Source organism: Diabrotica virgifera, chromosome 3 (assembly GCF_917563875.1).
Source record: "Diabrotica virgifera virgifera chromosome 3, PGI_DIABVI_V3a".
Lineage (NCBI taxonomy): Eukaryota > Metazoa > Arthropoda > Insecta > Coleoptera > Chrysomelidae > Diabrotica > Diabrotica virgifera.
In genome coordinates this window covers 126438368-126451160 of record NC_065445.1, presented here as the reverse complement: position 1 = coordinate 126451160, position 12793 = coordinate 126438368, and the positions used below count along the sequence as shown (strand labels likewise).

General features: G+C 33.4%; 1 protein-coding gene across 1 annotated transcript in view; it reads right to left on the bottom strand.

The window, feature by feature from the left end:
- LOC114336745 (dual specificity protein phosphatase 21-like) overlaps positions 1-6362 on the bottom strand; it is a 69237-nt gene extending 62875 nt beyond the window's left edge. Inside the window, exon 1 of the mRNA XM_050645505.1 lies at positions 6027-6362. Coding sequence (XP_050501462.1) covers positions 6027-6133 — 107 coding nt within the window. The 5' untranslated portion in view covers positions 6134-6362. The remainder of the gene's footprint in view (positions 1-6026) is intronic.
- Positions 6363-12793: the final 6431 nt, after the last annotated feature.

Genomic DNA, 12793 nt, shown 5'->3' with positions numbered 1-12793 from the left:
AGAAGTTGTGATTATCCTGATTGTTTTGTAAAAATAGGTTGTTAATTTTTTCAATTCCTTCACCCTGTATATATTAATTTTTCAAAAAAAAAGATAATACCGACGTTGAAAAGAGCGTAAAATTATTTTTTAGGAAATATTTTGAACTCTTTAGTTATGTTAATTACTATTTAATAAATGTATAACGTATCTTCACATGTAGGTACCTATGTGCGGCAGATTCGTGCAAATAATAATATAAGAATTATTATGCATTTAATGGTAAAAGTATATAATTTGAATCACACATACTACACATACAAAAATTCAAATTTATATATGAGGCCATCTCAGATTTTGTCTTTTACACAAATGGCGGGCATTCAAAATGAATCTGCCGCCTATAGGTACATGTGCACATACGTTAGGCATTTATTAAATGGTAATTAACATAACTAAAAAGTTTAAAATATTTCCTAAAAATATATTTACACTCTTTTCAATGGCCGTATTACCTATTTGAAAAATTTATATATACAGGGTGAAAGAATTGAAAAAGAAACAACATATTTTTACATAAAAAAACCAGTAAAAACACAACTCTTGGTAAACCGATTCTTTCGGTTCAAGACCTCGATCTTATTCATCAAAGAAAGAACATATATACCAAATTTGGTTGAAATCTGACGTCTTGTTCAAAAGTTATCGTGCTGTTAGTTACATATGTATAGTCGCCATTTTGAATGCCCGCCATTTTTGTAAAAAGCAAAATCTGAGATGGCCTCCCATCTAATTTTCAACCTTTATACGTGTAGTACATGTGGTCCAAATTATATGCTTCTATCATTAAATGCACAATTCTTACAATATTTGCACGAATCTGCCGCACTAACTACAGGTTTTCACTACAGGTTTTTCACTACAGGTTTTCCAAAACCCCGATTTGCTGCCAGTTGATTCCAACCAGTCTGTATCCTTTGGGCAATTTCTCTATCTAGTGACTCATTTTCTGTTATGTTTATGTAGGAACCAAGGTAGTTAAATTCTCCTACTCATCCTAATTTTTCCCTAAGCAATTCTATATTCCCAACCATTCGTGTTCCTTCCAACCACATATAGGTACTTCGCTTTCGATCTGCTAATCTTAAGTCATCGCTTTTCAATAGGCCTTTTTTAACCCTTTAACCTTTCTTTGCTTTTCTTTTAGTGTACGCCTTTTCAAGATCTATAGATACCAAAAATGTAGCTCTGTTTTCAGTTCGCCGTATTTCTCTATGAACTATGATAAAGCAAACAAGGCACTTGTCCTCCTTCCTCGCATAAACCCAAACACCTCTTCTATTGATGTCCCTTTCTTTAACCTTCGTCTTACAGTTCTCTCCCAAATTTTCATTATGTGCGGCTTTATCTTTCTATTCTGACAGTTCTGAGTCTCCACTTTATCTTTATACAATGATATCATCACACTCTTATCACCAATATCGATGCATTGAATATCCTTTCTTCCTCATATATGCTACTCATCATTTGCCGCAAAATGTCAATCCCATCCTCTCCTAGAGTCTTCCAAACCTCCACAGGTATTCCATGAGCTCCTACTGCCATACCATTCTTCATCCTATTTAAAGCTTCGACAACCTCGTCTTTTGCTATCCCGGTATTACATTCTTATTTGTGGTCCCGCATCCTCTGTCTCTACTCTGATGTTCTTCGTTTCGCTACTTTCTAAAGTACTCATACCAACTTTGCTTTATTTCAACATCGGTTCTTAACAGTCTTTCATCCTACTCTTAATCTACCCTATATGAGTCAAGTCATTTGATGACTTGTCCCTTGCTTTAACAATGCTGTATTACCTGTTTATCCCAACGGCTATTTCTAACTCTTCATACAGCTGTTCTTCAGCTGTATATCTAACTCTTCATAAAGCTGCGCAGACCATATTTCCTTAGCAGTAGCTACAGCGTGCTTTACTTCCCTCTTTGCTACCTTGTATCTCTCCTTATCTTCCTCTGTTTTAGACCTATCATACATTTCTCTAGCCTCTTTCTTCTCTATAACCTCTGTTGCCCTTCATCATGGTTGCTTAGTATCCAGGAGGCTCGTTACCAGACAAAGGAGGTTTTAGAAAAACTGCCTGTTTCAACCGAACCACTTTCCTTTAGGCCACAGCAACCAAACTCTTCTTCTTCTTTTTGTAGTTCCTTCTGTTATAGAATGTTGGCTATCATCACAGCTATCCATACCTTATTGACGGCTGCTCTAAAAAGATTTCTGAGCTGCAACTATACCACTCTCTTAGGTTTTTCAGCCGGGAAATTCTTCCTCTTCCAATGGATCCTTTACCCTTAATTTTACCTCGCATTATGAGCCTTAATATCTCATATTTCGTACCCCTGGTAATGTGGCCTAAATATTCCAGCTTCCTGTTTTGATCTTCTTTATGACCTCGCAATCCTTTTGTAGCCTTCTTAACACTTCTGCATTTGCAACTCGTCGGAACCATGGTATTTTCAAACAAACTCACAGTGGCCCAAAAAAGAATGGAACTGTCGTTACTTGGACTGACTCAAATACAGGGTTAGAAACGAGGACAGAATAAGGACATACGCCACAAAGCGAATTTCATCGCTGAATTGGAACTGAGCAAGCCATATGGCCAGAATGAAGGACGGGCGGTGGTCCCAAAAAATTACAGTGTGGAGGCCACGAGCAAACAGAATAAGCAAAGGTAAACCATATACACGATGGACAGACCGCGTCAAAAAAATCTCTGGGAATTGGCTGCAGGAAGTTCAAGACAGAGAGAACTGGAAGAAACTAGGGGAGGCATATGTTCAAATTTGGACGCAGAATGCTGATTATGATAAAAAAATATAGGAATAACGAAACAAACGGTCATTTGGTGTTTATTGATTTTGAGAAAGCACACTATAGAGTTCCTCAAGGGAATCTGCGGTGGGACACTCGATAAGAAAGGAGTCTCTGGTGAATATGTAATGATAGACACGTACGAGGGAGTAACAACTACTGTGAAAACAGGTGTGGGAGAGACTGATAAATTATATGTGAAAGTAGGATTGGATCAAGACACGGTGCTTAATCCTTCTTTGTTCTCATTAGTTTTGGATCAGATAATAACGAAACCAGAAGTTAACATTCCTACGTGCTTACTGTATGCTGATAATGTAGTGTTTGTAGGAAATGGTAAAAATTATTTACAACAAAAACTGGAACAGTGGAGACAAGGTCTTGAGGAAAAGGGTTTAAAACTTAATAGGACAAAAACAGCTAAAATAGACAATTTCTAAGCTAGTTGCTAAGGACATTTTAATATTGATTTAATATACAGAGTGAATGTGTAATTTGGAATAAATTCAATATCTCAAATACTAATTGCTTTGAAGTAAAAGTCAGACTTACTCTCAATCTTTATTATAACTTCCGACGACCGGTTTCGCTCTTTAAAATTTGTAGAGCATCTTCAGGTCAAAGGTAACAAGTTACAAAATGCTACAAACAAAAACCAGAGTTAGGACATTGTCTGGTTGTAAAAGATGCTAAAGATCCATAAGATCAAGCCAATGTTGAATAACATACATAAAACTAGCGAAATAGCATACCAATGCACATGCATGCAATCATGGGGGGGGGGGGTTGTAAAACTTCCCCCAAGCGCACAAACATGTGCAGAAGTATGCTATATATAATCATGCAATCATAACGTGTCGTACTTACATTCGGATACAAGGTACTAACAACTCAGTATTCATTATCATGATGTTTCTGTTGAAGTTATGTTAACGGGATATGGTGGAATAGACGGAGGATGCAGCAAAGGTAAACAAATTTATGGGATTTAGGAATAGAATTGTTAGTGTTTGTTTACCTTTGTTGCATCCTCCGTCTATTCCACCATATCCCGTTAACATAACTTCAACAGAAACATCATGATAATGAATACTGAGTTGTTAGTACCTTGTATCCGAATGTAAGTACGACACGTTATGATTGCATGATTATATATAGCATACTTCTGCACATGTTTGTGCGCTTGGGGGAAGTTTTACAACCCCCCCCCCCATGATTGCATGCATGTGCATTGGTATGCTATTTCGCTACTTTTATGTATGTTATTCAACATTGGCTTGATCTTATGGATCTTTAGCATCTTTTACAACCAGACAATGTCCTAACTCTGGTTTTTGTTTGTAGCATTTTGTAACTTGTTACCTTTGACCTGAAGATGCTCTACACATTTTAAAGAGCGAAACCGTTCGTCGGAAGTTATAATAAAGATTGAGAGTAAGTCTGACTTTTACTTCATTTAAAATGAACTCTCACATGCAACCCATTCAAGACTAATTGCTTTCTTGAATAATGATCAGACCCGTCGATTAGTATTTCTAATTGTACTTTTTGACATACAATAATAATGTATACAGGGTGTCCCAATTTAGAGACATGACGTCATCTTTGATTTTCTTAATTGGCAACACTGTCATTTTGATAGCTATTCTGATAGGGTGTGTAAAGTTATACATAACTGCAAAACATCAAATTTTTATTCTCTACCATTTACAAGATAATAAAAAATAACAAAGTTATGAAAAACAAGTAATCAAATAATAATTGAATTTAGTTATTTCAATTAAGTAAATGCTCATAATGTTGCCCTCAATTATTGTCAAATAGTCAATGGGCAAGATTATGAGCATTTGCATTGAAATAATTAAATTCAATTATTATTTGATTACTTGTTTTTCATAACTTTGTTATATTTTATTATCTTGTAAATGGTGGGAAATAAAAATTTGAAATTTTACAGTTATAACTTTACACACCCTATCAAAATAGCTATCAAAATTACAGTGTTGCCATTTAAGAAAATCAACGATGACGTCATATCTCTAAATTGGGACACCCTGTATACATTATTATTGTATGTCAAAAATGACAATTTGAAATAGGTACTAATCGACGGGTCTGAGCATTTTCAAAAAAAACAATTAGTATTTGAATTATTGAATTTATTCCAAATTACAGACATAACTTTGTTATTTTTTATTATCTTGTAAATGGTAGAGAATGAAAATTTAATGTTTTGCAGTTATGTATAGCTTTACACACCCTATCAAAATAGCTATCAAAATGACAGTGTTGCCATTTAAGTAACTCAACGATCACGTTATATCTCTAAATTGGGGCACCCTGTATACATTATTATTGTATGCCAAAAAGGACAATTTGAAATACTAATCGACGGGTCTGAGCATTTTTCAAAAAAACAATTAGTATTTGAGATATTGAATTTATTCCAAATTACAGACTCACTCTGTATTTTTTGTAATTATCCACAAATGAAAAAAAATACGTTAATATTTTAATCTTTAGGTCGCAATTATTTTTCAAAATAAAAATTTTTGTAATAAAAACAAAGTATCATTTTCCTTTATTTTTCACAATTTCTCTTTAAAACAACTTTCAAGCTAGTAGTCGAAAGGTCAACAAAGAGATAAAGTTTTCCATCTTGCAATTGTAATTATTTCCGTGTACCTATATATTAATATTAATTACAAAAATAAAATACTACAAGAAAAGAGCTTTAGAACCATAAATATAAATAGATACTATAATCTAAATTCACAATCAAGATGCAGTAGAAGTAAAGTAAACAAACCAGGACACATTAATTGTTAATTGTTACAAGGAGCACAATGTATCTACATTGTAAATCCCAAAAATGATGATATACAAAGTTTATACATTATTGTAAATCATGAATTAGGAGTGCTCCTTGTAGCAGTGAACTTGTCTTCATTTGTTTACTTCTACTGCATCTTGATTGTGAATTTAGATTAATTAAAAAAAAAAGAAATTAAAATAACTCATAAGCGTCATAAAATTTTGTAAACTAATAATGTATAAACAGGTATCACCAACTAGCATATATTATATTGTATCAATATTTGATAAAAATAGATAAAAAAAAATAAAATACAATGAAACTTGTATAAGATACCTATTATTATTATTATAAAAGTTACCTTTGTATATTTTCTTCCTCTTGAATATTATTTAACATATTTTGCACAATATTTTCTTTCACATTTTGAAAGTCTTTGGGTTCTTCTATAACGGCCGCAATTTCCATTTTAGAAAAATGCGAATAATATTTAAAGCAACAAATAAAATTTGTCTGTAGTTGACTAACAACACGATAACGTTTTTCAGTGAAAGTTTGAACTTTTCGAAAAAGAACTGAACAAATGCCAAACGCGAGACTGAGTCATGGAATGCCGCGATTTACCTGAGTTTTAAAGTGTAATCAAAGTAAGCAGGACCTGCGCAGAGAACGCCAAACGACAAACGGCAAATGAGCGTGGCATTCCGCAATATTTGTGTAAATAGTCGAATTCCAATCGTGACTTTCAGCTGAAAGCTTTCCAAGCGAACAGATGTTACGGGTTGCCAAGTCGTACAAGAATCAGTGTTATATCTAAATTTATACAATATGTCTAAATTCTAACTTGTTAAATATCACTGGCGAAGCGTCCATGTAACCACTGTTACCATTGGTAATAGTTAAAAATCTTGCAAATAAATATTTTATGACTACTATGAAATAATTCCACTTATGTTTTTTACCAACAGAAATATTTGTTAATAGTACCTAATTCAGTCAATAGCCAACTAGACGCACAAAAATATTGGCTAGACTATGTGAATCCGTTGCACGTTCGTATACGTTGTGACCACTTCCGGCAGTGGTAACGCAGGAGGAACCTCGTTATCGCTCGGGACTAGCTCGTTTCTGAAAATTTTGAAGGAGCGACGGCTCTAGAGACGGCGCGTGGGCACGCTGTGTATATCAGTATTGTAACCATTTTTTGGATTGGTAACGTTGGTTTAGTACCTATTACAGATTACAGTGTGCGTGCATTTAAACATTGAAGACATGGAAGAGTGTTGCTACGTATTGCGTAATTGATCAACTACTTGAAAAGTCATTCTCCTTGTATATTTTTTTATATATAATTTTGAAGAAAAAAATAAGATTATTGAAAATGGGATAATTCAAATATAAACAATAGTTTTCAAAATCTGCTCTTTTCCTACTTGTTCATTTTTTTATGTTAATTCTATGGTAGAATAATATGTTTAGTTTGTTTATTATTTATTGTTATACCGTTTACATATACATAATTACATACATGTAATTTGGGAATAGTGATTTGTTTAATTTTATCCTACAGGATTGAAAACAAAAACTTTTATTTGGTTCAAAATATTTTTTTTTCTACAATTGTGTTAAAAATGCAATTTTAAGCACTCCATAGGAGCGTTAAAAATGCTACTTTAAAGCACTAGTGCTTTAATTTTTTTCTATTCTCATACTATAATATATCAATTATGATGTCACTCTCTCTTGGACCATCACTCCTAGTGGAGTATTGGGCGTATCTGCGTTTCTTGGCCGATAGTGTAAGACGGCTGGTGGCCAGCTCAGCGCGTCTTCTTGTGTTTATTCTCTGGTTAATCTGCATACCAGTTCCTTCCATTCTCCTCTGTTTCTTGCTTTGTTTTTCACTTCCCCCCAACTTAAGCCGATTCTGTTGTGTTCTCTGGTTACTGTTTTCGTCCAAGTATTATCTGGTCGTCCCCTCTTCCTTGTACCCTCAGGTTGATATTCGAGTGCTTGTCTTGTGATGTTACTAGGATCTTTTCTTAACGTATGGCCGATCCATTTCCATTTCTTCTGTCTGATTGTTGCTATTATAGTGGTTTGTTTCCTTCGTTTCCATAGTTCTTCATTTGTTATTATATTAGGCCAGTAAATTTTTAAGATCTTTCTTAAGGACCTATTTACAAAAGTCTGTAGCCTCTTTGTTGTACTTTCGTCGTGCTTCCAAGTTTCTGCTCCGTAGAGTAATTTGCTTTTTACACATGTATTGAATATATTGATTTTTGTTGACTCTGTTATTTCACTTGTTTGCCAGATTTTATTTAACGCATTGAAGGCGAATTGTGCCTTCGTTATTCTTGCTTGTATGTCTTTCATGCATCCTCCTTTTCTTTCCATGATTGATCCCAAATAAGTGACTTTCTCTACTTCTTCAATTTCTTTGTCTTTTATTTTTATTTTGTTAATTTGCGGGTTATCATTTAAGATTTTTGTCTTCTCTGTATTTATCCGGAGACCAATCATATCAGAGTACTGTGTTAGCTTATCGACTTTTGTTTGCATGTGAGTTCTGTGTTCTGTTAACAGGCAGACGTCGTCAGCAAATTCAAGATCTTCAAGCTGATTAAAGAGGTTCCATCTAATGCCTGTCCGATCATCCGTTACTTTCCTCATAATCCAGTCTACCAAGATAAGGAACAAAGTAGGAGATCAGATACAACCTTGTTTAGCACCTCTTTCAATAGCTATTTCTTCTGTGATTGCCCCCTCATGTTCTAGTCTAGCTTTATACCCATCATAAAACGGTTTGATCAGGTTAATAATTTTTGTTGGTAGACCATACTGTCTTAAAATTTTCCACATTTGTTCCCTATTGACTCGGTCGAAAGCCTTTTCAAAGTCGGTAAAACTTAAATTTATGTCTTTCTGCCATTCATTAGCTTGTTCTAGGATGATTCTTAAGGTGCATATGTGATCTATAGTAGAGCGTTTAGCACGAAAGCCTGCTTGGTTACTTCTCAGTTTCGTGTCCAATTCTTCTTTCATTCTTTCGAGCAGAATTTTTGTTAGCACCTTGGATGAGGCGCTTAATAGAGTTATTGTACGCCAATTTTTACAGTTACTCAGATCTCCCTTCTTTGGTATTTTTATTATCAGTCCCTCTTTCCATTCTTGTGGCAGTTCTTCGTTGGCCCATATTTAATTTAAAAGTTTATGTAGCATATCTATGGCTTGTTTGGTGTCTGCTTTTATCAGGTCGATAGGTAAATTATCTGTTCCTGCGGATTTGCCATTCTTTAATAATTTAATTGCGTTGGCAATTTCCTCCCCTGTAATTACCTCAGTGTTAACCTCTAATTCTTGTATTTCAATTTGCTCATCCAATTCTTGGGTTCGGTCATGTTTGGAATATATTTCTTCAAAGTATTCTCTCCATCTTTGAGTTATTTCTTTCTCAGATTTAATTAATTTTCCTTTTTTATCTTTTATTTCTCTTACACTTCTTGCTCGATTGCCTGTTAGGTTTCGTATAATCGTGTATTGTGTTCGTAGATCATTATCTTGTGCTGCTTTCTCTGCTGATTTTAGAATTTCGTTTATGTAATTCCTTTTATCGTTTCTGCATGCCTTTTTCACTTCTATGTTTTTTGCTTTGTATTTTCTTTCAAGGATCTCTTCTTCCCTTGTTCCTTCTTTTTGCAATATGTCTTTCTTGATTTTCTTTCTTTCTTCTATAAGCTGTAACGTGTCTTTAGTTATCCATTTTTTATTTTTACTTTTTTTCAACCCGATTGTTTCGTCTGCTGTCTTCATCATGACCTCTTTGAAGTTTTTCCATATTTCTTCCACAGAGTCTCCATTACAGTGGTGTATATTTCGGTTTACTTTAAGTCTGTCGGTGAATATTTTCCTTGTTTCTTCTTGCTTTAGGGTTTCTACATTGAATCTTTTTCCTTTGGTAGTCTTGCGATTATTTTCTCTGGCTAGTTTCATCTTTAATTGGGCCCTGATAAGCATGTGGTCCGAATCCACATTTGCACCCCTTAAGGCCCTGACATCTTGTAGCCAGCTTCTCCATTTTGATTCAATTAGTATATGGTCGATTTGGTTCTTATATCTACCACCCAGTGATTTCCAAGTTTCTTTGTAGATCTGCTTATGTTTAAAAATACTGCCACCTATACTGAGCTCATTCTGTTCACAGAATTCAATTAATCGATTTCCGTTGTTATTTTTCCTTCCTAGACCTTCTTTTCCCATCACATGTTCATATCCTATATTATCATTGCCAATCTTGGCATTGAAATCTCCAATTATCATCATTTATATTTGATGTCACTACCTGTATCATAATGAACTTCATTATGATATAGATTTTCATTAAGATACAGATTTTTAACCAATAGAATCGCGATATGGCATTCGCGATAAAGGTGGTACACGCGCAGTGACCAATGACGAGTCAAATACATACGCTTTGACAGTTCTCAATATGTAAACAAACCGTCAAACTGACAAACTACTGAATTTATTTGTGTTAAAAAATTAATAAATTTGAATATACCTTTGTTGTGAATGATCATAGAAAAAATAGTGTATACAACTTGCATTTAATTATCATTATGAAGCTCGTACTCTATACGAAACTCGCCGCATACGGCTCGTTTCGTAACCCTCATACTCGCTTCATAATGACCATCATTAAATGCTCGTTGCATAATATACTATAAGGCACTGCAGTTAAAAGTGAATTGTCAAATTGTGAAACGTCAAAATATTTATATTTCATTTATTAACAATAATATTAATAGTACAACTTGCGTAATTTGAAAAAGGTGGTTTAAAAGGTTTTCTAAAATTTAATTTAAACTGTATTATTGCATTTTTAACACGTTTGTAGAAAAAACAAGTTTATGTAACGGTATAATATTTTCGCTAAGAATTTTTAGACATTCCCCTCGAGTGTAGACCACCAGTTTTACCTTTTACGGGTCATAATTTTCATGGTTTCGTCAATTAATAAAAATATTGTATTTTATAAATTTATAACGTTTGTAGAAAAAATATTGTATGATATACGTGTTAAAAAGTACATTTTTAAGGCACTCATGTGAATTGCAGAATTCGCTTCGCTCATTCTGTAAACTTCACATGCGTGCCTCAAAATTGTACTTTTAACACTTATATCATAAATAACTATTAAATAAGATTTTTTTACATCTGGTTTTGGTAACACTTTAGAAGAAGTCTCGCGTCGCCACTGTTAAATACCTATATAAAACTTATCAGCTTGCTTTAGACTTTTAGACATTATTTTTTTGGTCTTTTAACTTAGGTTCCAAATATCTTCTTATAGTGCCGTCTTTGGAAATTCATACCTAATTTCAACACGTAAACTACCTAGAAAATTTTAAAAACTAAAACCTAAAACGTAAACAGGCAACTACAAAATACTTGCCTGTATTTATAAAGACTGGCCGCATGTTTGGTAAAGTCATTACTGCATATTTTTAATCTTCCATATTTAACATACAATTTGGTGATATATTAAAAGCAGCTCTGGTCACACTTATTCATAAAAATGGGAATGTCGGAGAAATTAAAAACTATGTATAGACTTACAAGAATAATATCTAACAATGAACATCAAGGAGACAAAATTTATGAGAATAGCTAAAGCTCAAAGAAATAACGAGAATCTCCTCATAAACGGAACCAATGTCGAACGATGAGATCAATATCTATGCATATCTTGAAACAATGATTAACTCCACAAATTGTTACATCCAGGAATTAAAATTATATGACAAACATTTACCACTGGATATCATAAAATTAATAGAAAACATATACGTAAGAAATAAAATAGAAATGAAAGTCAATGGAATAATAACAGAACCCATAGAAACAAACACAGGAATCAGGCAAGGAGATTCACTAAGCCCTCTTCTGTTTAACATAATATTGGATGCAATAATAAAACAAGTAAAGAAAAAAAGAGGGTACAAAATGGGCGATAGAGAGATAAATATACTCTGTTACGCCGATGACACCGTGTGAGTAGCGGGCGGAGGTAAATTCCTCACCAACCAGTAGAACCATATAATCCGACAGGTATTTTCCTCACCAAGTTTAAGGGTTCGTATTAATCCGGTAGGTATTTTCCTCACCAACTCACTCAGGTAATAAAATAAAAAATATAGATGTAATTTAAGAATGATTATTATGAAAGCATCCGAAATCCGAATAAAAGACATTTCCTTACTTTGTAAGAATAGTTTATATTATAGATAATGTGCAAAACGTATAACTTATTATTTATTATTTACTATAATAAGAAACACACTTTACAAAATCCATTATAGTCATTTGATTAGACTGATAACTTATTATAGTTATTAAGGTACCAAGGGTATTATAAGGATAATAAGGCTTGAGGTCAATAGTGTATACACCGAGGGCCTTCGGCCCGAGGTATGTACGGTGACCGAGAGCGTTATTATTTTATTATTATAATACCCGTGATGCCTTCAACGTTTAATGTCCGACTAAATTATTCTTTATATGCAAAAAATTTGAATAAATTTTGAATTAATTAGTTTTCGAATAAGTACATTTACCAGAAATAGTCGTAACGTAATTGTGGTAACCATAGTTTTACTTAGAGTTTTATTTGTCAACTTGACAGTATTTAACTCGTTATTTAAATTTAATAGGCGATAGGGCGTTATTTTTCGATAACACCCCCTTGGGCGTTATATCGTATTTAATAGACTTCGAAATAATGTCATTATTTGTAAAATAATAGACCAGTCGTACGTAAATTTTTTACATTTTTCTCAGCTTACTTGCAGACTGCAGTAATAAAAAAAATTCATTTTATAGTTTGCATGACATTAAGTCAAACACAAAACAATCTGATACGCCTTCCGGTTTTATATAATGTAAGGCCAAAATATGTTTGAGCCTACTTCAGAATCATTTGTATATTCTGATGTTAAATCAAGAGACTGAATTTTCTATACCAAGTTTGGTGTACTTTGTGAAATCTTCAATCATGTATTTCAGTGTTTGGACACATTTAAATGATTGCATTATGTATAAATATAGCGTTTTCAAAATCTACAA